The 21,352-nt window shown below is 47.9% G+C and overlaps 1 protein-coding gene across 3 annotated transcripts in view; it reads left to right on the plus strand.

Annotated features, from left to right (window-relative positions):
• pnt (ETS transcription factor pointed) overlaps window positions 1-21,352 on the plus strand; it is a 206,586-nt gene that overhangs the window by 34,886 nt on the left and 150,348 nt on the right. Inside the window, exon 1 of one of the 3 annotated variants that reach the window (XM_075691876.1) lies at window positions 19,522-19,822. The exons of the other annotated variants lie outside the window; for them this stretch is intronic. Within the exon in view, the coding sequence (XP_075547991.1) occupies window positions 19,790-19,822 (33 nt within the window). The 5' untranslated portion in view covers window positions 19,522-19,789. Of the gene's footprint in view, window positions 1-19,521; window positions 19,823-21,352 lie in introns of those variants that run through there. 3 annotated transcript variants of the gene reach the window in all.

Raw genomic sequence — 21,352 nt, forward strand, 5'->3', positions numbered from 1 at the left:
AGTGGGCGTCCAAAAAGGAATCGGCATGAAACATTATTTCATAAGAATGTACATATACTGCACTTGATTGCCTGCTTCCGCGCTGATCACTGCGGTCGCCTTCACCTTGGGTGAATCCTTGCGCCATCGTGTTTGCTGTACATCCGTAGAGATACTAATGATCTTTCTCTCCTTCTTGCTTTCTTTTTCCACTTAAAGGCCCTGCTCCATGCACGCTCACTAAATAACGTCTCATTTGCTACATATAGGCAAGCCGAGTAGCCTGAGGTCACGCAGAAGCAGTGACATCGCCGACGGTCTGACACGGGTCAGCAAGCTTGCGTGCCTAAACAGCGCAATTACATCAAACTCCACGGAGAGCAGTTTTGTCGAAAGTCAACATAAATGCCTTTGGGAATGCTTTCTCCTTTGTACGACAGTTGTTAGCATCGCGATTATCGGCTATAGATAGGGGGGGTGTGCTGGTAGTGCTCGTATTGTGCATACCGTAAACGTCACTCTCCGTCGCAGCGTCCCCTTACGCATATGCAGGTTGTCTACGGCCATAATTCACGCACCCAGACATTGGGAACACGTGGCGCTGCTACTGGAGTTTAACTTTTGAACCGTTTTCCACGCTCGAGCAATGTACTAACTGACCGTCATGCTGCAATACGCTTCCATAATATATATATATATATATATATATATATATATATATATATATATATATATATATATATATATATATATATATATTCTTGTTTCGGTACCAAAATTTTCCCGTCAGTTATTTCTTGTTATTGAGTGAAGCGTGGCTGCTTTGATGAGAAGAGCAACTATAATTTCTTGTTTTTAACATTGAACCTTTTCACCGCGGCCTGCCCCGTCAGCCCCATGTTTTCCAGCTGATTGTTCTGCCGATTCGTAGAAAGATATACGAGCTGCTGCGTAGAGCGCGCTCGCAATGACGCACACCTGTCCCTGCCTCGTCTCTCTAAACACTGCAGTCTTATCTCGTCTGCGTTGTTGTTCGTTACTTCACGGCAGCCTGTGACGCTAATGACCGGTTTGCGCAGTGCGCCTCTTTGTGATCGCGCACAGCACCGCCGCAGAAATTACGCTGTCAGAGCGCTCATGCGTGCGCTCGGGCATTGTATCACAGCGGGGGCCGCATTCGTTTTGCCTGCTAGCAAGCTGCCTTATATATACGCGCGCTTCGTTTCTTTTCTTTTTTTTTTTTTTTTTTACAGCGAAGTTGTTGGCCTCACGTTGGTCGGCACTTTTTGTGTCGTCGTCCGTGGGCAAAAGTATGCGCCAATCCCGGAGGTAGTGTAACACCGGACCGACCCGCGGCGGAGCTTAAGCAGGCATCAAGCGCTGAGAAAAGTGAAGCGAAACGTACATACATACTTCTGAATCACGCATACAACATACAACATTCGCTTCAATAAATAACAAGCACAAAACAGGCATCCGAACCAGATGATTGATTACCCGAGTAACACTAAACGACGCTTTATTCGAGAGCTGGATATTCTACGCTTCTGCTCAAATCATAAGTGTTCAAATAATTTTAGGGCGTCAAATTTCGCGAAATGAAACAAGTGAATGGCATGCTGTGGCTCTACTGGAAATAATTCGTAGGGCCAACTCCTAGCGAATTCTGGCCTTTCTTGCTTACCAAATACATCTTTTTTCTTATTGCTCCTAAAGTCTCCTTTGCTTTGTTTATGTTTAGCAAAGGACAAAAACGTTGCCTCATTTCGTGCTCTGGGTGGCTATTCCGCGAGGCTAGTATTTCTCATCGTATCATTCGTCAGCAACTTTCTTTGTTTTTTTTTTTTCGCTCTATCTTTTTAACACACACTGTATTACGCAATCGGAAGACCCAGCAAATCGCCGCGATAAATTCAACGCACCCAGGAACTTTCTCTGAGTACCGTAATTTGTCAGGCATCGAGAAGCATGCACGCGTGCAGCTTCAGTGGCGAAGTTCTTGCGCCTGTCATGCATGCGTCATCGCGCACGCAGTTAGGTTGGGCAGCAAGAGAATTGCAAGGAGATTTGGACGCGTAAAGACGTTTCCGGCCCCTTCACGCACGACGAAAAAGCAAGGTGGTTCAAATATAGCATCGCTGCAAGTACGCTGTAATGTGTGTGAAGCACGCGCCTGGAATATGGACCACGGATACCCGATCGAGCACGTGCGTCCTCCAGTTTCTGGCGACATGCGTAGTTGCGTTCGTAGCCGTCACGGGCGCGAGCGGCGCGAAAAGTTCGTAATTTCAAATCACCGCCTCATACCGCGCGCCTGCGGCTTGGCGCAGCACATATGCGTCACTTCATGCATAGAATTCAATGTGCCGCTTCAATGTGCTATTCACGGCCGCACATAGAATTCAATGTGCGGCCGTGCTCGCGACACGACAGTGCAAGGCGAAAAGTAAAAGCTGATTTAATGTTGCTAGGCCGTCGGCAGTTCAGCACGAAGAAAAGGCATGGTCCATGGCCAACAATGGAGTTAGAAACGAGCACTTATGCATCGCTTTTAATATCTTCGTGGAAAATACAAAATCTATTAGGTGCACGCTAAATATTCCTGAATCACGCCACTATATTTTTAATACCATAGATGGTGCATGGGTACCTCACGACTCACGTCTTTTGTAACACACGTCTGATTTTATTACGTGTTGTTTGTGTCCTTTTAGGTAAATATAATTAGATTCGCCAGTCACCTGTTCTGCAAAAGCGTCAACTTACGTGCGTGTTTTCGAACTCTCTCGTGTTTACGGACCTGTGTGTCGCTGAGTGTTCTTTTGCTCTTTTCTCTTAATTCATTTACTCTTGGGCAGAACTTCCGAAATGTTTGCGATATTTGACTGTCTCCATGTTTACGTACTTTAAGTTTTGCTTGCCCTGCGAAGAGGAGTAGCCGGCGCCATTAAAGGCGTCCGCCTATCCTCCAACTACTTATCAATAAAAAAAATGTTCAGGAAAATAATTTCGGTGTAGAGGCAAGTTGAATGGTTACGTGCTGCTGCTGAAGAAAAGCAGGAAGATGTTAGAAGGGAGTTCGGTGCCTTTCGGAGAAGTCGATCGCCGGCGTACGGCATATTATGCAAAACGAGACCGAGAATAAGAAGGCTTTTATCTATTTTACATGTCACTTGCGTGTTCGACGACGCTGCGTCGAATTAAGTAATGCGGAATGCACGCGACGTCATCATGCTTTCCCTCTTCTAGCCCAAGCTTATATATGTATATAAATTGTGTGCTTGTATGTGTGTGTTTCGTTTGCCTCCAGTAAGCGCAATCGAGGGCGCGCTGCTCTGTTCGCCTTCCGCGTGCCTTTGGCTGACTCACGCCGAGAATGATAAATAACGCTAGCGGAGCCGAGGAGGACGATCCCGTCAGGTTCGCCCACGCGCCCGCGCAGGGCACACACACCATGCACCTCTACACGGCGGGCTTTGCGCACGCAACTATCGCCTTCTGGGCCGCCCGTCTTCCATGCGGTCTCGCGTCCCGTATACGAATTCGCGCGCGCGCGCGTTGGCAAGCCATCCGAAGCCGCCGGCTTACTGCGACGTGCCGCGAAAGCTGAATAGAAACCCCATCCATTCCATGTAGCGTCGCCTTTCGCGCGCAGTATCCAACCTGCAGGCAACGCCTCTGAAGACGAGGGCGACGCATGCATTGAGTCTTTCCTCGCCTCGCTTTGCACCGCATGCATCATGTAGTGGGACACGGAACAAGTTCTTATATATGCTCACTCTCGCTCGAATAGCGTGGGTGCGTTACGTAAGAAGGTTCCCCTTCCTTCGCCTCTACCGTCTTAGGTGGCGTGTGCGAGGTATACCGTTAACTCGCTCGCTTGCGCGGGAATGCGGACGGCACCGCTTCGTATACTCGTCATTGTTTTGTTGATTTTGCTTCCAGCGAGCAGTTCCTTCAAGGAGGTAGGTGCATAGATATCCGTGCGGGGATCGCTTGTGCTATGTCTTCGGCCTCACGGTATGGAGGCAGTGCTTAGCGGTTCCATGGGTATGGGCACCGTCCATCGACAAGGGCCCGTTTATATTCATAAGCAGGGAGGGTCTACCGCCGCGGTGGTCGCACGTTCAGCCACGCGGGGATCCTCTTAGTGGAGTCTCGCTTGCAGCAAAGGAGCTGGGGCGTGCACACTGCGGTGAGTAGCGTAAACACTGTGCTCCGACGGGCTTGGCGGACGCCGGTTGTTGCGAGGGCGAACTCCACAGTGCTCATTGGCGCCTCTGTCAAAGGAAGCCTTTCTTTTTCTTTTTTTCATCGCCACGCACGAGCTTCTCAGCCACTTTTTGTTGTCCTTGTGTGGAGATAGGTGCATAAATTATACCAGTTGGGAAGAAATGATAAAACAATAATTTCTAAAATCATTTAGGTACACGCTGACAAAAATGCAAATAAAAAAAGTTGGTGTCAGTTGCACTTGGTGAGTCAATATAGCTCAGCCTTGTGTTACCGTAACCGGCACCGGGACATTGTAAACTTCTTCAACGTACTAATTGTTTACATTGTTGATGTCATGTGTAACAACTGAATGTCAGTTCAAATATTCCTTCAGAAGAAAAAGATGTCTGCAATAATTGAATTTCCAGCATTGTGCATAAATAACAAATAATTAGAGAGCCGGAGCAAACACAGACTATTAATAATGAACGCAGTGTAAACACCCCGTGGGGGAAGGAAACGACACTTGGTACATAACAACAACAACAACAACAACAACAACAACAACAACAACAACAACAACAACAACTACTACTACTACTACTACTACTACTACTACTACTACTACTAATACTACTACTACTACTACTACTACTACTACTACTACTACTACTACTACTTACTACTACTACTATTGCTAAGTTCGGATGGGCTCCCGGTGCATAGAACATATAAGATCTGATCTAGGGCTGTTGTACCGCAAGATAAACATGTAAGAGCTTGCCATGCAATGAGAAACAATTTCACACGACAGAGGGCCCGTGCCCCGTGTTTTGAATACCGGAAAAAGTTCAAGTTCATTCGTTTCTATGTCAGTTCGCGAGCTATAGGCGGTTAAGCATTTAGCGTAGCGACCTCGTGAATGGTTATATAACTTACTACATAGGCCTGTCGGGCCAGGAAATAAAAATATTTAAGTGAAAAGAGAAAGACAATGTAAGCCGCATGCTTAGCGCGTAATTCATGCAACCGATCTGCTTCACGTGATTTTCTTTTCCCGCCACGTCGCCCTCGTCAGCGTGCCGCAGGTTTGGCCCGTTGGCGCGGAATCCGACGCTTTCACGGCCGCCGACTGGACTGCGCACGAGGTTGGCAGGGAGAACAGGTTCCGCCCCGCTTAATTCTCGCCTCCTTGGCGAGAATTGCGTGGCGCGGAGCCCTTCGCGCACCCCTATGTGCGCATGCATACACGATGCGGGCAATCGGCCCCGCTCCCCGCAGCTATTGACTCAGCTCCTTTCGTTTTCTTTTTTTTAAGATGTGGTTTCTTCTATACTGTCCCGTTCCAAGCTGGCTTTCTCTTCTCCCCCGTCCTCGGCGTCTCCCTCACTCACCGTTGCGGAATCTGGGTCAATGTCGGAAGGAGATGGCCGAAGGGAATCGGCTTGCACCGTCACCGACTTTGGCTCGAGTTCGATGAAGCAGCCATAAACCAGGAAGAACTGAAAGTGCTGGAAAGGACGTTTTCTCTCTGCTCTTTCTTCCTGAGAATGGAATGTTCTATTGCGGGGTTTTCTTTCTTCTTTACTATCTTCCTTTTCAAAGCGGAGGACGTTTACGACTGCCAGTGAGGATCGCAAATGCTGTTGCGCAGTTTAATGGGAATGGTAAGGAAATTTTCAGCGCGTATACGCCAGGCCGGTCGACATCGCAGCCTTCCAGATTGAAGCTGCGATGCCAACTTGGAGCTTTAGTTCGCTTAATTGCCTCCAAAATAACCGCACGCATCCTGTGCTTGCCGAAGGTTACGTTTCGTGGCGCCGGTATCGGCTTAATACGCAGCCGCCGTTAATTAATCCACTCGGGTTGTTCCTGGAAGCCTTTCGCAACGTAACTGAACAATGATGGTAATGGGCTGTTGTATACTTTTCACGACACACTGCACAGTATGCACGGCTTTAGAAATTCCGAAACGTCATGGTAGTTCTGAAACACATTTACTTCATCATCATCACTCATATCTTTCCCGTGCAGATTCGCAAGGCAGAGAAAACAAGCTTCTGCCGGCCTCTCTGCCTTGGCGTAAATAAATTCTCCCTCCCGAGAGCAGACATCCAACTAAAGAACAATTTCGCAATGAGAAAATGGCATTGCGCCTTCCACCAAAATTTCCATTTTTAAGAACAGCCACGCTTTCACGGCGCCATCAGATCTGCTCTCTGAGAGTATATATCGGCTGATGCGGCACACTGTAGTGTGCCTGTGTAGACCTTGGTCGTGAGGCTTCGCATTCTTGCTCTTGCGTACAGCTTGCAATGCGTTGCACGCACTAAAGGCAATCATGGGTAGTTTTACCAGGACAGGTGGGGTATATGCAAGAATATACCTCCGAATTGCTTTAATCAGGGCTACTTTCCAGGTAGCAAAGCTACTGACACTTTGGATTCGCGCTGGTAGTTCAGCTCTGTGCGGGCGTTCGCAGTGGACAGCGAATGGTGCCGCCAGCAGTCTACCGTTTTCAGTGTGGCAAAACTAGTCTGTATAGCAGGGCGTCACCTGAAGGGCGGCTCTCTGAGCGCTGCGCACCAAGCAGCGCATTGCATGCAGCCTCTGGCCGCGAAGCAGTGAAATTCATATCTCTTTCTTGTGTGCAATACATTTGTCCTTTTCTCACTGTTATGGCCGGAATCGCCGTCGCAGCGCTAATCGTATCGCTCGTCGCGGTTCGCGCTGCCTGCAGCCCCTTCTGAAATCACGACCACCCGGAGGGACCCCAGAACGTCGCGTGGAGCGAAGGCGTCCAGGTATAGCAGCGGGCAAACGGTTCCGAGCGCGCACCTCGAATGCTTTCTCTTCACTCGGGGCGGCAAGGCGACGCGGTCGCTGGCAGCATTCAAGGCCACAGGGTCAGCGACAGCTGCCGCCGCGGCGAGCGGACCGACGGCAGCGCGACCTTGAACGCGCTCGATTGTCGCCGTCGCTCTTTCTCCGACAGCAGCGCGCTGCGCTCATTCCACCTGAGGGACGCCCGTTCACCTGCCTGTCTTGCTACACGCGTATACGTGCGCGCTGCGGTGTGCTCTCAGGCCGCGCGCACTTTTTATAGAGCGCGAAAAAAAAAGACTGCATCCGTGCGTCTCGCTAACGAGCCGTCGTTCCAGGGGAGCACGTCGGGAGCGCCTCCAATTAATTTCGCCTCTCCGCCCTTCGGCTCTTGGCTCTTGAGACCAAAACAAAGCACGGCTGTGTCGCAACTGCCCTTGAAACCGTCGGCCCAGAGGAGGAAGAATCGGTGCCAGCAGAACGTGCCCTGAAAGTAAGGCTGCATGCCTGACTGTGGGCGCGACACTTGGAAGGCAGCGGGGATGTTATGCCCGTTCAGCAAGCAAAAGTGCACTGATTGCAACAGGAGAGAGACGTAGATTACTTCTTGAAGGCACGTAGAGTATTCAGTGCCCCTGCACGTCATACGGGAATAAGCCGTGCAAGCATGCAGCGATTGGCATGGAGAGGTGCCAAGGTGTCCCTCGAATATGCGCGCATTTATGCAGAGTTATTTCGCTAAGAACACCGCTGCGGGCGAACACTGAAACGCTACGTTTAATGACGCATCGCATAGCAAAGGAAACCGTCGGCTTTTGGATACCTGTCTGGAAGCGACGATGCGTACGTGCTGATCGAGTAATTGCGCGCTAACACACCCTGGGCAATGTGTTTTCTCCTATATACTGTTCGCATTAAGCTGGGTTAAACACGGTACTGATCGTACACAACAAAACCAAGAGTGTCATTTGCCATAAATTTCTTCTAAAAAACAAAGTTTGTTAGATAAGTGAAGAGCGCTATGCTTAACAAAGTCAAAAGAGGGAGAGAGAGAAACCGCAAGGACACAGCGCTGCAGAAACTTGCAGCAATATTTAGAAAAGTGCAAATTTGTCGTTTTTCTTGTAAACTTTCTTTCTTTTTTATTTGGCAGGGGCTGTCTTACATTTGCTTCATTGGAAGTGCGCATGCATTTTCATCCATAAACAATGAAATACGGCTCGTCTGTCCTTATTATTTTTTTTTTTAGAAAGCGTCGCATTCACTTTGTATGCCTAGAGGAGAGAGCGAAAATTTCCCCAGCAATCGCTGTGCCATGCAGGTCGCAAGTGTTTCTCTGATTCAGCTGAGCCTTGTGGCGTGACTGCGTTTTTAATGACAGCCAGCGTCGTATTCACCTGTAGTTTGCGATTCGATGACCTCTTTTTTTTTTCTTTGCTTTCTTTTTCTATCTCTAGCTGCCGCCAACACAAATTGAGTACGTGGCTCAGAACGCGCTCGTTTCGCCCGTGGCAGAATGCCCTGTCATTAAATATCAATTTATCAAACGGTAGACAGTGAAGCATATGGTGCGTACGTGTGGCTATACGTGGTTTTACGCAGTTCAAAGTGAACTTAAAAAGAGTCAACTTACGCTCGCCGTTAGTATCGGATGTCTAGATGACATAAACTTATATTTTGCAGACTGCAGTGCAACGCGGCTTTCTGTGACTTGTGTGACAGGTGAAGCTTGCAGTTTGTTTAAAGTTTGATGTTTACTTTTACCACACCGGGTACAGGCCAAAATTGTACCTGAGTGACAAGAATAGTGAAGAAAAAGTTGCATCATGGCACCTCCCCTCAGAAACACAAGAGGCGGCAAAAAGTAGCGGTGTATAGCGTCGTTCAGAAGATGCCTGCCAAGCAGCGTGTGGGAACGGAACGAAAACAAAAACGAAGAACAAAACACAATGATATTCTTTTTACACGAATGAAAACAGAACTGAAATGCTATTTTTGATTTTTTTTATTTTGTTTTGGAGTGAAACCGAAATATCAGAGAGTTTTAGAATAGGGGCCCCGAAAGGTTTGGGCCCCAAAGAGCTTTGCGAGTGTTAGCGTTGGCGCACGCAGGAGTGAAGATGTTTATACTAGGGCTTTGCGTTTGCTGATAGCGTCTTGCGTTTGCCGCGCCACTACAGCGTCAAAGGAAAGCTATTATGAATATTAAAATAAAATATACCATTTTATGATAACAAGAGTAGGTTTGACGTTTGTGTTTTCACATTTAATTGCAGTTTACAGGTTGTTCTATTAGCAGCAAGCAATTTGTAGCGCCTAGTTTTGAGCGACCAACTTTACGTGCCTGCACCAGCCCAGTTGGGCCGTGTTTAGGCCTACGAGCCATGAAATCGACAGTCGAATTCGGAATCAGCGGCGCCTAATAGATCAAGCTTCATAACACACGATAGTCGAGAGAAAGCGACAATCGCAGCCACTTCGTCCAGCTTGCGAATTACGAGCAGAAAACAGCGCTCAACAAGAGGGACACAGACTACAGCGCTGACTAACAACCAAGTGTCTTTGTTCGTTCAGTCAGCCTATATATACTATGCGACTACCTCGAAGCACAAAAAAGCAACAGAAATTCAGCATGTGCAGCGGCAATAAATTGCAATCAATGAGGTAGGAAGGCTATCTCCGAAGGAGATAGCCGTAACCCCATGTATGTTGGGGTTATGCTCCTCGGTCTCATAGGAGCCTTCTTCCCTCTTCCTTCACGCACTCAAAGATAGTTTAAGCGCGGTATTGCAAGTTCTTGCATGAAGGCGGCCTTCATCAGGTCTTGTGACCACCAAGTAGATGCAAGCCTCGAATTGCAAGTATAGCCAGGCTGAAGCTCGCAGGTTTCCCGTTACCGCTTTAAACTAGCATCGCTGAAAGCCTCGCAACAATACCTAAAAGAAAGCAATCGACAGCCGCTCAGTCTCAGAATCACTCACGGCAAATGGCTCCGGTTATCCCATATGTGCACCAGGTTGCGCACAATCTGAGAAAGGTTAATCAGCAGGGCAGGCCTTAGGTTGTTGTTCACTGCCCAAAATAAGTTAGGTAGCCTATGCCACCAAGTCAATCGGGTGACAGAGAACAAAAAAAAAAAGGTTGTAAAAAGCAGCACAGGCAGAGGTTTGTTGTTGACTGTTGTCACTGTGGTTTGTAAGATTCCTGTTTCATGCAAGCGTTTCTATATCGTACAAAAGGGGCGGTGCATCAATGACCGCATCGGATGGATGGATGGATGGATGGCCGGCGGGCGGGCGGGCGGGCACACACACGCAACAACTGCTTTTCTCGCTCGTCTTTGCGCCGATCGAGAGAAAGTGCGTTCTCGCGTCGAAGTGCATTCTTTGTCAAAAGTAAGCTGGCCTTCCTGTGCGCGATTGCAGCCATGTAGTTCAAAGGGTCGCGGTTGATTTCATCGGAAATGAAGTGCTTAGGTGTACAGCGTCCTGTATACTTATAGCAGGGACTGCATGCTATGTATCAGCAGGGAAGGTAGCGTATTCTCCGCAATTGAGTTCCCTCGCGGTGCTACGAAGAAATTTCACATTTCAACGAGGAAGGTAGGTTCATTGCATGATATGCTGAGTCAAGCTGCGGTCATCCGTCAGCAAAGTGCGTCCTTGCCTTAAGTGTTCTGTGCCGTTGAACAGTGACCTGCACACGTGCTACGAGTTTCCGTGCGCTTCGCAAGAAAAACTTTAAATACGCGTAGAGGTCCCTGCTATCCGGTATTGTGCACAGACAAAGGGAGAGGGAGACAGACCACGTGTTGTTTTCGACCATGTGCCAGTGTTTCTACTAACTGAACAGGTGTGTTGGCCACAGATGTGCTGCTATTCACTGAATGGAAACTGGAGAGGAAGTTCTAAAATGAATCGTAACTGATAAGCATTTCTTTCTAGAAATACAAGGAGAGGCACGTGCACGTTATTTTTTATTTTTTTAGGTGTACAGTATATAGTACAAGATCATTTATGTCCCCCCCCCCCTCTGCCCCGCCCCCTCTACTGCTTCCATTAAAAGCACCAGCGGCAATCCTTTTTATTCCTCACCCCGCGGAGCAAAATAATGGCTTTTGTGGAATTAAAGCGTAGATACCTGTTGCTATTTGGCGATCATTTGTCTCTGTAATTGGGCACGAAAAAGAAATAGACTGAAATCTTCTTGAGGGACTTCTTGGAATCAACAGTATAGTAACTGAAAATACTGAAGATAAGTGCAAAGAAATTTTTGAGAACCGGATTTCGCACCGTTGATGCGGTTAGTATGTGCACGAAGCGACTGCAGGAGTGCGTAGCAGGGTACGTCTTGCAGACCAGCTCCGCGGGTGCAGTTTTGGTTACTGTTTGATCTCGCGAGAAGCTCGTCACAAATTCAAACGCACTGGTAATCAGCTCAAGCGGTGGCAGACAGCCTGCGTTCGTGAGGTGCTGCAGTGCTAGGCACTTTCATTGGTGGAGGTGGCCGTGTAGACGAGGCAGGGAGTGACGGCAAATATGGGGTTGCGGGCCCGAAAGACCCCAGGCGAGCGGTAGACCTTGGACGCCAATCAAGGCGGGTCCATGCCGGCGTGCAAGCGCGTGTCACCGCGTGTGATGCGACGTGGCGGCGGGGCTGCAATTTTCGCCCGCTGCCCCTCCTCCGAGCTTTATCCCCGAACTCTCCGTCTCGTCCTCTTTATTTCTGCCATCCTTGCGTGCCAAAGAACGCCGACTATCATGTTGTTACTCTTTTTTTTTTTTTTTTTTAGTCTTCAACGCACTCTCTGTTGCCCCTGTTCTTTTTTACGCATTTTACTATTTCCCTTCACTATGGCCTCTCCACTCGTTATCGGCGTTTCCTCAAAGGTCGGCGATATATCGTAATGTACTACTTCGTTGTGAACGGGCGGATGATGCCAGGTTCTTGTCCCTATACCGTTCATCCTTTGTTGTTTATTCCGCCCTTTTTAACTCTCTCTATGCATTCAGACTCGCAATGCGCATTTTCTGCGCTTCTCATCTCAGTAGCTTTTTGCTGTTGGACCCTGCTCATATCTGGGCCGTCACGAATTTGTGCTGATTGTGCTGATAGTGTCAGTCTTTCACCTTTCGAAACGAGCTGTATCCAGTACCAGTGGACTCATCTGAAGTCGCGGTCCCTGTGTCTAATGACTTGTGCTGCATTTGTCATATATTTGCAGTTCTCGTACATCCATTGTATGATGTTGATAGTTCTTCTTTCTTTCTTTCTTTCTTTGTCGGCACTAATGAATAGACAGAGAGCCTAATGAAAAGTGGAGATGCCAGCCCTGCTGTATGCTGGTCTTACACTTCAGATTGTGCTAATGCAAGGTACTCTTGCATAGCTTCCGGGAAAGAGCGTACTTTGTCCCGTACTTGAACATTTGAATATTGTTGCTTGTAATGGGGGGGGGGGGGGGGGTGGCTTAAACGCGCTTGTAGACATTCTTTATTGTGGGCTTGGACGAGCGTCGTTGCGATTAGCTTTAACTTGGAATTCGTTCATTTGAGGCACCTTGCTTGAATTCTCATTCACGGTAATGGCTTTACATGAAAATCTGTTGCGCTGGTTTGAAATGTTCCCAGCCAGTTCCTCCCATTTTATGGCATAACTAATGCCCGCGACTCGCGGGCATTAGATTCGAAAATGTCATTTGGCTATGTTTCTTCGTTTCTTTCTTTTTTCTTTATTTTGCGGCCATTGACAACAGTCACAGCTCAGGCTCTACTAGTTTCAACCCCCTATTATTAAGCCCAGGGGTGCCCCCACTTGAGCCCTGAATCTATCACTAAATTTTACGGACAGGTTTAACGTATCCTCGAGGTAAGCCTCTCACCCGCATTTATCATGAACTGAACCTGAACTGACGTTTATATGACGGAAGCCTAAAGAGATGAACGTCCTTGCTTTCCGGAAGCGTTTAGTTGCATGTTGTAAACTACTATGGATGTCCCACTATGCGTGCGACAGTGGCTTAACCGCCTTGTAACAATTAAGAATTGATCCCGTGAAGCAGTGTACTCAATTATCGTGTCGCTACCCTTGGCGTAATGGCGTGCGTATTCCACAGAGTATGCGCCTTGTTTGACCCTGACGACTTATAAAGGTATTCATCGAATTGCGAGGAGAGGCCCTGTTGGTACTCGCCGTCCCTTTCCATTTCTTCTAATGGCCGACCGGCATGTGTTGTAGTTTGATATATGAGTCGCTGGTGAACCTTTGAGCTAATGCTCCACACTTCATGAAGGTTATTCACACTTTGCGGTGCGTTAGAGTGCGGACGATGCGCGCACGCACGATAATTCATAGGTAAGTCGCTTCAGTGCGTGCGCATTTATTTACGTCGCTCGCTTATCAGAAAGCTAAAAGACTAAAATATAATAACTATTAATGCGAACAGGCGAAAGAGGGAGAAAAAAATCTTAATTGCGCTCTCTCTATGACAGGTGTTGCGGAAAACGATATTTCGCTGCAACGCCCTGTTCGCAAGTGGCTCTTTGAGTCGTCCTTATCCCTCAGGACCCAGTATACGAGGAGTGTACTTCGCTCCTGTAAGTTTCTACCCCTTAATTCTTAACGATTAATTTACACGGCCAGAAAATGCGCCTAATTTGCCATCAAGGTTCTGTTTCAGGCTCGGTCGGAGCTTATCGAAGGCTTTCGAATGGCGGCACGCGGACGGCATGCGTCAGGTGAATAATAAGCAATGAATGCTAAACTACAAAAAAGAAGAAGAAAGCTTGCTCCGACGCTGTTCATTCGCACTGCGCGCCACTTGCTTTCACCCTCCTACGTAAGGTCGTCGACATGGCGCCGTCATCTGCATGTCGTCCTCCGCCTTCGCCCGTGCAACGTGTGAGCTGACGTCGCGTCACGGTCGGCGAGCCACCGTGGCTGGCGAAGGGGAAGGCACACCCGAACGCCGGCGTCACGCTTGCGTAATTCCCGATTGAGACGCCCTTGTGGGCGAAGAGGGCGATTCGTGGGCGCGTGCAGCCCTTGCGGCTTCTAACCTGCACTCACAAAACACGATGTGCGTGTCCCAGACCTGGCTTCCGAGATCGTCAACACAGCTGGGGGTCGTCTCGCAACGGGAATCTCAGAGGCCAAGCTACATGCCTGGCAGTTCTTTGGGTGGTGTAGAGGCGCTGGTGTAGGTGCTCGAGCGTCGGCGCTGGCAAACACGCCTGGTGCGCGCGCTGTTCCTCAGCAGCATGTTCTGGTACACCGTGACCACCAACCGCGCTGCCGTTCTGGCACTGCTGACGTTAATGCCCTGAACTCCTAATCTCCAACTGCCGTTTAATGACGGCACGGTGATTTCCTGATTGCTTGTATTGGCTTACTTCGAAAACAGTGTTACCAATGCTTCAGAGCAAGGTCGCTAACTCAAGGTCTGCACAACGATTATAGGTTGTCTCTGTCTCCATACCGGGAAAGTCTACAGAAAACAAGACTCCAGAATTTTTGTATCCGATTTGTATAAGTAAATCTGCATATCTAGTGCACTTCTGCTGTATATCGCTGGGTAGCCGAAAGTCGGTACGGCGTCCAACTTAAAACGTTTCTGAAAGCCGTCATTCTTTTTAAATTGTGCTGGGTCGATCGAATTGCATTTAAGCACTGTTCATTTGAACACATCGTGCAAACGTTAATTGCGTGTTAGCTTATCTCTTATGGCTGGTATTTTTGTGATTGCGGTGCACGTGCTCAGTTCCGGAAGCTCCTATACCTGCGCGAACAGGGTTCGATGCAGCTGCTGTCATCTAATCTAACCTGCTCTATAGCCTCCATCAGGCAGAGATAATGCGTCCACTTTTATACTAACTGACCAAAGCACGAGTTCGGCGTTAGCTGGTTCGTGCCCCTTCTGTAATTTTCCGACTATTATGGGTTCACAGCAGAGGTCGCACAGGTGCAGCAAATTTCGCACAGGATGTGCTGGCTTGCTCAGCTAGATTGCTCTTGGAGCAAAGGACTATAAGCGAAAAGTGGCGATTCGTCATCGTGTTCTGTGATCGCTTAACGATCGTTGTTCGCTTTGACGATGGTATACAGGTGCCCGTCACTCGAATTGAGACTCAAACGCAGTGCGGCGTGTCGATGGACGTGTTTACCACGATGTGCGTGTCTGTGGACGCAAAATAAAACTATCTCTTACTAAGTATACTTGGCCTGCTATAAAAACGCCAGCTTTCGCGAAAAGTCAGCATCTTATAGTGTGCCCTGAACGTTCTGTTTAGTGCTCATTCGCTAAATGGAATGAATCTAAGAATATTTCCTTTTGTTGTTTTGCTTTGGTGTTCTAGCGAACGTGTGATTTTACTTCCTAACGTATAATGAGCGCTGCTGATGGCCCACATGAGGAAAACATTCTCCATCACTCGGGGCGGCAATACACGACGACGCCCTTGGCAAAATACCAACTCTGTCCCAACACGTGTTCAACAAGTTGCGAACAAGCCCGGAAAGCGTCCATATAGGTATATGGCGCTTTTTAAATGACTGGAGAGATCTTGTCGCCTTGGAAATACTGGTGGAGTCACGAAGCAGCTTTCATGAGCTCCTGTCTCTAACGGATAGAATTTTCGACTTATGCCAAGCATCCTTGCTACGGCCAACGATTTTGCTGCAAATGTACTAGCGAGAGCTCTGCGAAGAATACGGGGAGTAATATCTGCACCGAATCGTATTGGGCTCAGCAAACATGCAAACATATATATATATATATATATATATATAGCAACCTTAGTGATGCCTCGACAGCAGAATAAAGCTATCCCCACCACGATGGTTAGCTATGGCTGCCGCTTTTTGAGCACGATGCAGTGGTTTCAATTTCTGGTCGTTACGATTGCACAATGGGAACTCGTAGTGCGCTTTCTACGATAATATTATTTCGTAGTTTATTCTAGTATTGTAACGGGGAATCAATGTAATAGTACGCGCGCTGCCTACTGCTTTGCCTGCTGTTTAAGGAACACATGTATAGATGAGATCCACAGCATATTTAGTTGGTAGGCTAAGAAGCCTGTAAAAATATCCGCACAGCTTTCGCGTTTATAGCGCGTGTGCCTGCGGGGTGGGGAGGGGGGCGATGGTGCGTGCGCGTGCACAGCCACGTGTCATGCTTTGATTCATGCACACGTCTGTCGTATTCAGGGCAACGATAGTGCATGTTGCCCTAAATGGGATATAATAATATCTCCCTTTGCCAAGCGCTGCTCAGGTTTGTGGGTGGCCGTGTGCGATTCTGATGAATCGTGCTCCAGTTCCTTTGCTTTTTATGGGCGTGAATTTTGACAAGGACAGCGAGACGACACGTGTGGCGCGAGGCATTCCCTCGACGTCGCTGGATCGCAGTTTAAGAGTGGAATATTTTCCAGCTGCCACGCTGGTTTGCGAAGTCCGGATGTGGGCCACTGGAGCGTATTATGGTAGAGGCTTGGGCGAGTTGGTCTTGGTTCATAACGGCAGTGTTTGCGTAGCGCACGAAAGTAGGTTCTGCGTATCCCCCTTTTCTGTGTGCTTTCCTGTTTGTCACGCATATATATTATGCTCGCCCGTAAATAAAGATCAGTTGGAAGTTAGCGCTCTTTATTTGCCTCTGTCCTTCCTTTCCTACTTTCGTGCGCTGTGCAAGCGCCTCCATTATGGGCCACTGAAGGCACTGTTAGGTCTCTCTATTTAGCTTCGAAGATGCGCAGCTTCTGACAATGACGTCAGTGCTTCGGGAGTGAACTCCCCAGTCTCAACGGCTGAGGGTGGTATACCGCTGTGAGCGACCTGTTCGAGTAGACATGCACATTTTCTGCTGCGCTGCTTATTGGCGTATTGAATATTCGGACTGTTCGTTACAAATAGGGTCATGTTTGTCACTTGATATATACATTGAATCATATACCAATAACCACTCGCCGAAACCATGAACTCAAATAAACAGTATAACTTATTGGAAAAAAAGCACGGTCGTAGCCTGTACGAAAGAAATAAGCGCTTTAGGACTACAACAGTATGATATGCAATGGGCGTTATTTGTGTACAGGAATGCTCTCCTATACCGCTTTGCATGTCTTCTTTCCGTGAAGCTTGCATTTTAGCTGTGCATGTGCACGTGTTGGCTTCTTGTCTAGCTTGTGCTACTAACCATTTGTATCTGGTGAATACTTCTTAATTTTGATTCTCACAGAAAGAAATTGGAGGATGCTTATGCTTCGCCTTTAAGAGTTGGAACGCGATACGCGACAGCACTCAGAAATATCTGACTGCTTCTCACGCTTCTCAGCAACTACAGCTTATGTAACCGTAATATTTACTGGGAAACGCTGGCGGCGAACGCTATGCACAAAGGCGAGCGTTATGGTAGAAACGCTGCCCCTTGCGTGGGCCGACCCCGGAGGTGTAGTGCACAGCCGCGCCAATCCTCAAACAGCAGCTGGAAAAGGGGTTTGTGTTTGAGTTTCCACGTGACAGAACTGTTTTCTCGTATATTCAAATTACAATCCGATGCTCTCATGTCTGTAAGTTGTTTTTAAGTTGTACTTCGCAAATTTTTTGACGAATTTTACTTCAAGTAGTTCACTAACGCCTGCGCCACACCTGCGTGGTTCGGGGTGATTTTCCTCTCACGGACAACGCCGCCGATGCTGACAAAGGATCTCCTGCGACACGGGGACCTTAACGCCATCGCGTTAATATTCGCCCATACGATTGTGGACGCGTATGTACCCGTGCGTCTTTGAAAGAGACTATGCGCTGTTATTAAGGCGAAAGCCTTTCTAGGCTCACGGTGAAGTTTGTGTCAGCAGACCTGACCGCCGGAGTGTCTGCCGAAACGTCATCACGCCACATGAAGACAGATTAAAGACATATTAAATAATGAAAAATGATCGATAGTGACAGTTAGTGAATGATAACGCTGTAATAGAGATCGGTAGAGGTTAATAATGACTAGCAATCACTAAAATGACTACTAATGACTTGTAATGACAACTAAGGATTATGATATGACCAACGTGCCTAACGGCGGCTTGTAATGACCACAGTTGATTACAAATGAATAAAAATGCTTAGTAGTGATCAGTAATCACTCAAAAAAAGAAGAGAAAAAGAAGAAGCAAAGAGAAAGATGCGAATGATAAGAGGCGGAAGAGTAGGCTTTCGCCGTTCACCTCTTGAGAGAGATCTTAAGAGACCCTGTAATATTTTGTTTGCCACGACGGACTCCTTTATATCTTTAACCGCAGGAAAATAAATACAGTGAATCGTCTCTATATCGAAGTCACCGGGACAGAAAATAGACTTGGACATAAGCGCTACTTCCTTAAAAGCGTAGATACTCGAAAAGCGGCTCTCTGACTCATTTAGAGCCGCGTTACTTCGGCTCTAAGCGAGAAAAAGTAACGCGGAACAAATACACTTCAACAGGGAGGCAGCTCATAAAATGTACAGTAAAACAAAGCCGCGCTCGATAGAGGCGAAATCACGTTGACGAAATACTTCTGACTCCCGTGGGCAGCTGCGCCTTGTCTCCCGGCTTTCATTACTTTGATAACGTTACCTTTAGGAAGCTTCTGCCACACGGCAGTGTGACTTTGCCAGCGTCATTTGCCTCTTCAGTGCCAGCGCAGAGGAGGGCCATCGTGTAGGGCGCACCGAGCGGTGCCGTGCAAATTTCCGGTTTCGCACGTCGTACAAAACGGAGTCCACCACTGTGCTGCGAATGGCCTAAAATTTGAGCATGCAATTCGTTCAGAATCATAAAAAACTTTGGATAAAGTGATATTTCGAATAAAGAAATATCGTTACTACTGGAGCTTACTACGCATAAAATATTTCGTGTTCCTGTAACACAGCGAACTTGCAGTTTTCCAGGACCCCTCGCTAATTTGCCTTATGATCAAGTAAACTAATAAATAAATGAACAGCATAGTCACGTTGACTCCATTATTCGCCTAGCGTGCATACATTTATACAGCAATTCGTTATTTCAAAAAAAAAAAAGGCGCTAACGGAAATTCGTTCATTTAATTGCGAGTTGTTCACACGTGCTCGGAGCCAGGTGAGGTCAGAGGCAGTCTTTTGCGACAGACTGAAACGAGCCTCGTGGGCCTCAGTTCAATGAGACAGAACGCGGGGGAAAGACAAAAACGAAAATACAGAGAAAATGATAACAACGACACGCATGCACGCACACAAAGAAGCGCCGCTGGCGGTACACGTTCCACCATAAACACGTCGTGTGCGACCGCAACAGATGTCAAAAAGTTGGTGGTGAGTCCGCGTCGCGGCTCAGCCAGCTATGAGCGCGCACAGTACTCCGCGCCAGTCCGCGAACAGGTGGAATGGGCTGTTGATCTCTTTGTTTTGTGGCGAATCGCCGAAGCGCGCTCCCCGATGTTTCGCTTTGCGTCTCCAGCGCTGCCTCCGCTGACACGCATCACCGACGGACAGCGGTTCGCACAGAACTCGGCGATCGTCGAGCTTGTTTTCCGTCATTCAGCGATCCGTGTCTAATATACACATATAGACCTGGAAACGTTTGTTGGGTCGAAGTTTGCGTGCGCGAATTCGTGACGACAACGGGCTGTCCCGAAAGCGGCACCGGTGCTTAGACATTTGGCAAGGTGATGCTCCTTCTCGGTTAGAAGGACGCGCCTGCAGTCAACGGAACTTGGCCTCGTTTCGCGAAGCTGCGATCTCTTGGGCACTGCTCAAACTGCACAGCATGACCTTGAAATACTTCTGGGATGTTTTGCAGGTGAGAAATTATTCTGAATGGCTTCGAATATGTGCTTTGTAGTTTTTAACGCTCTCTCTCTATTGTCGTGTGTAGCCTACACATACGCATAACCAACACATGTCTACAGATCAGAAGACTGATGTAGTATTGCAGTAATTGGTTGTTTATATAATTTTTTTTAATACAGTGCAGCAAAGGCTAGAAAGTAAGAAAGTTGCCTACTGCACTGAAGCTTTCTAGCTCCACCTACTGACACATCTGATACAGGGTGCTAGAATTGTGAAGCAGTAGCCTTTACATTTTGGTTGTTTTACGTTGCCTGCCCTAGTTTTACCTGGCCACTGCTTAAGGTTTGGCGACAGCAGTGTTTTCGAGTGCTCAATGTGTATTCATTTCTCGTGTCTCGATTTATATACTAGCAGTTTCAACCTAAATGCTTGTATCATCACTTTTCAGTACCACGTTGTTTCCGCAGTTCCACGGGTTCCATCTAGTTGCTCGTATCAAGTGTTCTTAAACCCTCTTTAATGCACGTCGTAAACACCTCCTCTGTCGGTAAGGCGTTACAAGTGCTGCTATAATGACTTGTGTCGCACGGTATGCCTCAGAAGTTTATACATGGCTGTCGCTGCGTCAGATGGTCAAAGACAGCTTTCAGTCTCGCCGCATATGCATTGCAGCAAATCTTCCCGAAAAAAAGAAAAGGAGGGGGGTGGAGGGAGGGGGGAATCGTGAAGGAGAAAGAAAGCATTTGCCAGCACTTGCCGCGTTTGCAAGTGCTGAGTCCGTACTTCACGCCGCCTGTTACGGAAAGTAATATACAAGGGTACAACATATAGCTGTCGAATTCTGCATGGGACAGCGAGGGCGTCACCGACTGCAGCGCCCTCGGGATAGGGTCCAGTTTGCTGCTTTTGGGAGTGCGCGATGGGATGATAATATACGCGTGCGTGCTGCTAGCGAGATTTTCTTGCCATATTCCAATGTAACTGTTGTCCTTGTCACTGACAGCCTTGCAACAAATTATTTATTCAGCAGAAAAAACATGGACAAAGGTAGATGGGTGGCGGTGGTTTTTATATTATTGACTACTGAAGAAGTGCGCATCTAGCTCAGCATGATTGCGCAGGATCGGATATTTCGGACAAGATTGCACACCATCAGGAGGTGAAGCAGTTCTGTATTACTGTAAACCGTACCATATTCACATCTCTCTCTCTTTTTCTTTTTTGAGCCAGCACTTTCCGCTTCGTGTTCATCGGACTTGAATGTATGCCTAGCGTTCGCTTGCTACGTGGGCCACTTTTCCGTGATTTCCAATATTGCCGTGTCCGCTTGACCACATCGCGACGTACGTGCCAGCCTGCTTGCTGCGAATTGGCGGCCATACCCTGCCGCAGATTACGCAGCTGCCTCGCGAAAGGCGGGTACCTGAACAATTTCGCGGCAGAATGGAGCTTACCGCCTTCATCCCTATAACCGGGAGCAAGGAACGGCCATCAGTCTTTATTGTCGCCAAGTGGCGGTGCATCTTTTGTGCGAGACGGA

The sequence above is a fragment of the Dermacentor variabilis genome, chromosome 5 (assembly GCF_050947875.1).
Source record: "Dermacentor variabilis isolate Ectoservices chromosome 5, ASM5094787v1, whole genome shotgun sequence".
Classification (NCBI taxonomy): Eukaryota; Metazoa; Arthropoda; class Arachnida; order Ixodida; family Ixodidae; genus Dermacentor; species Dermacentor variabilis.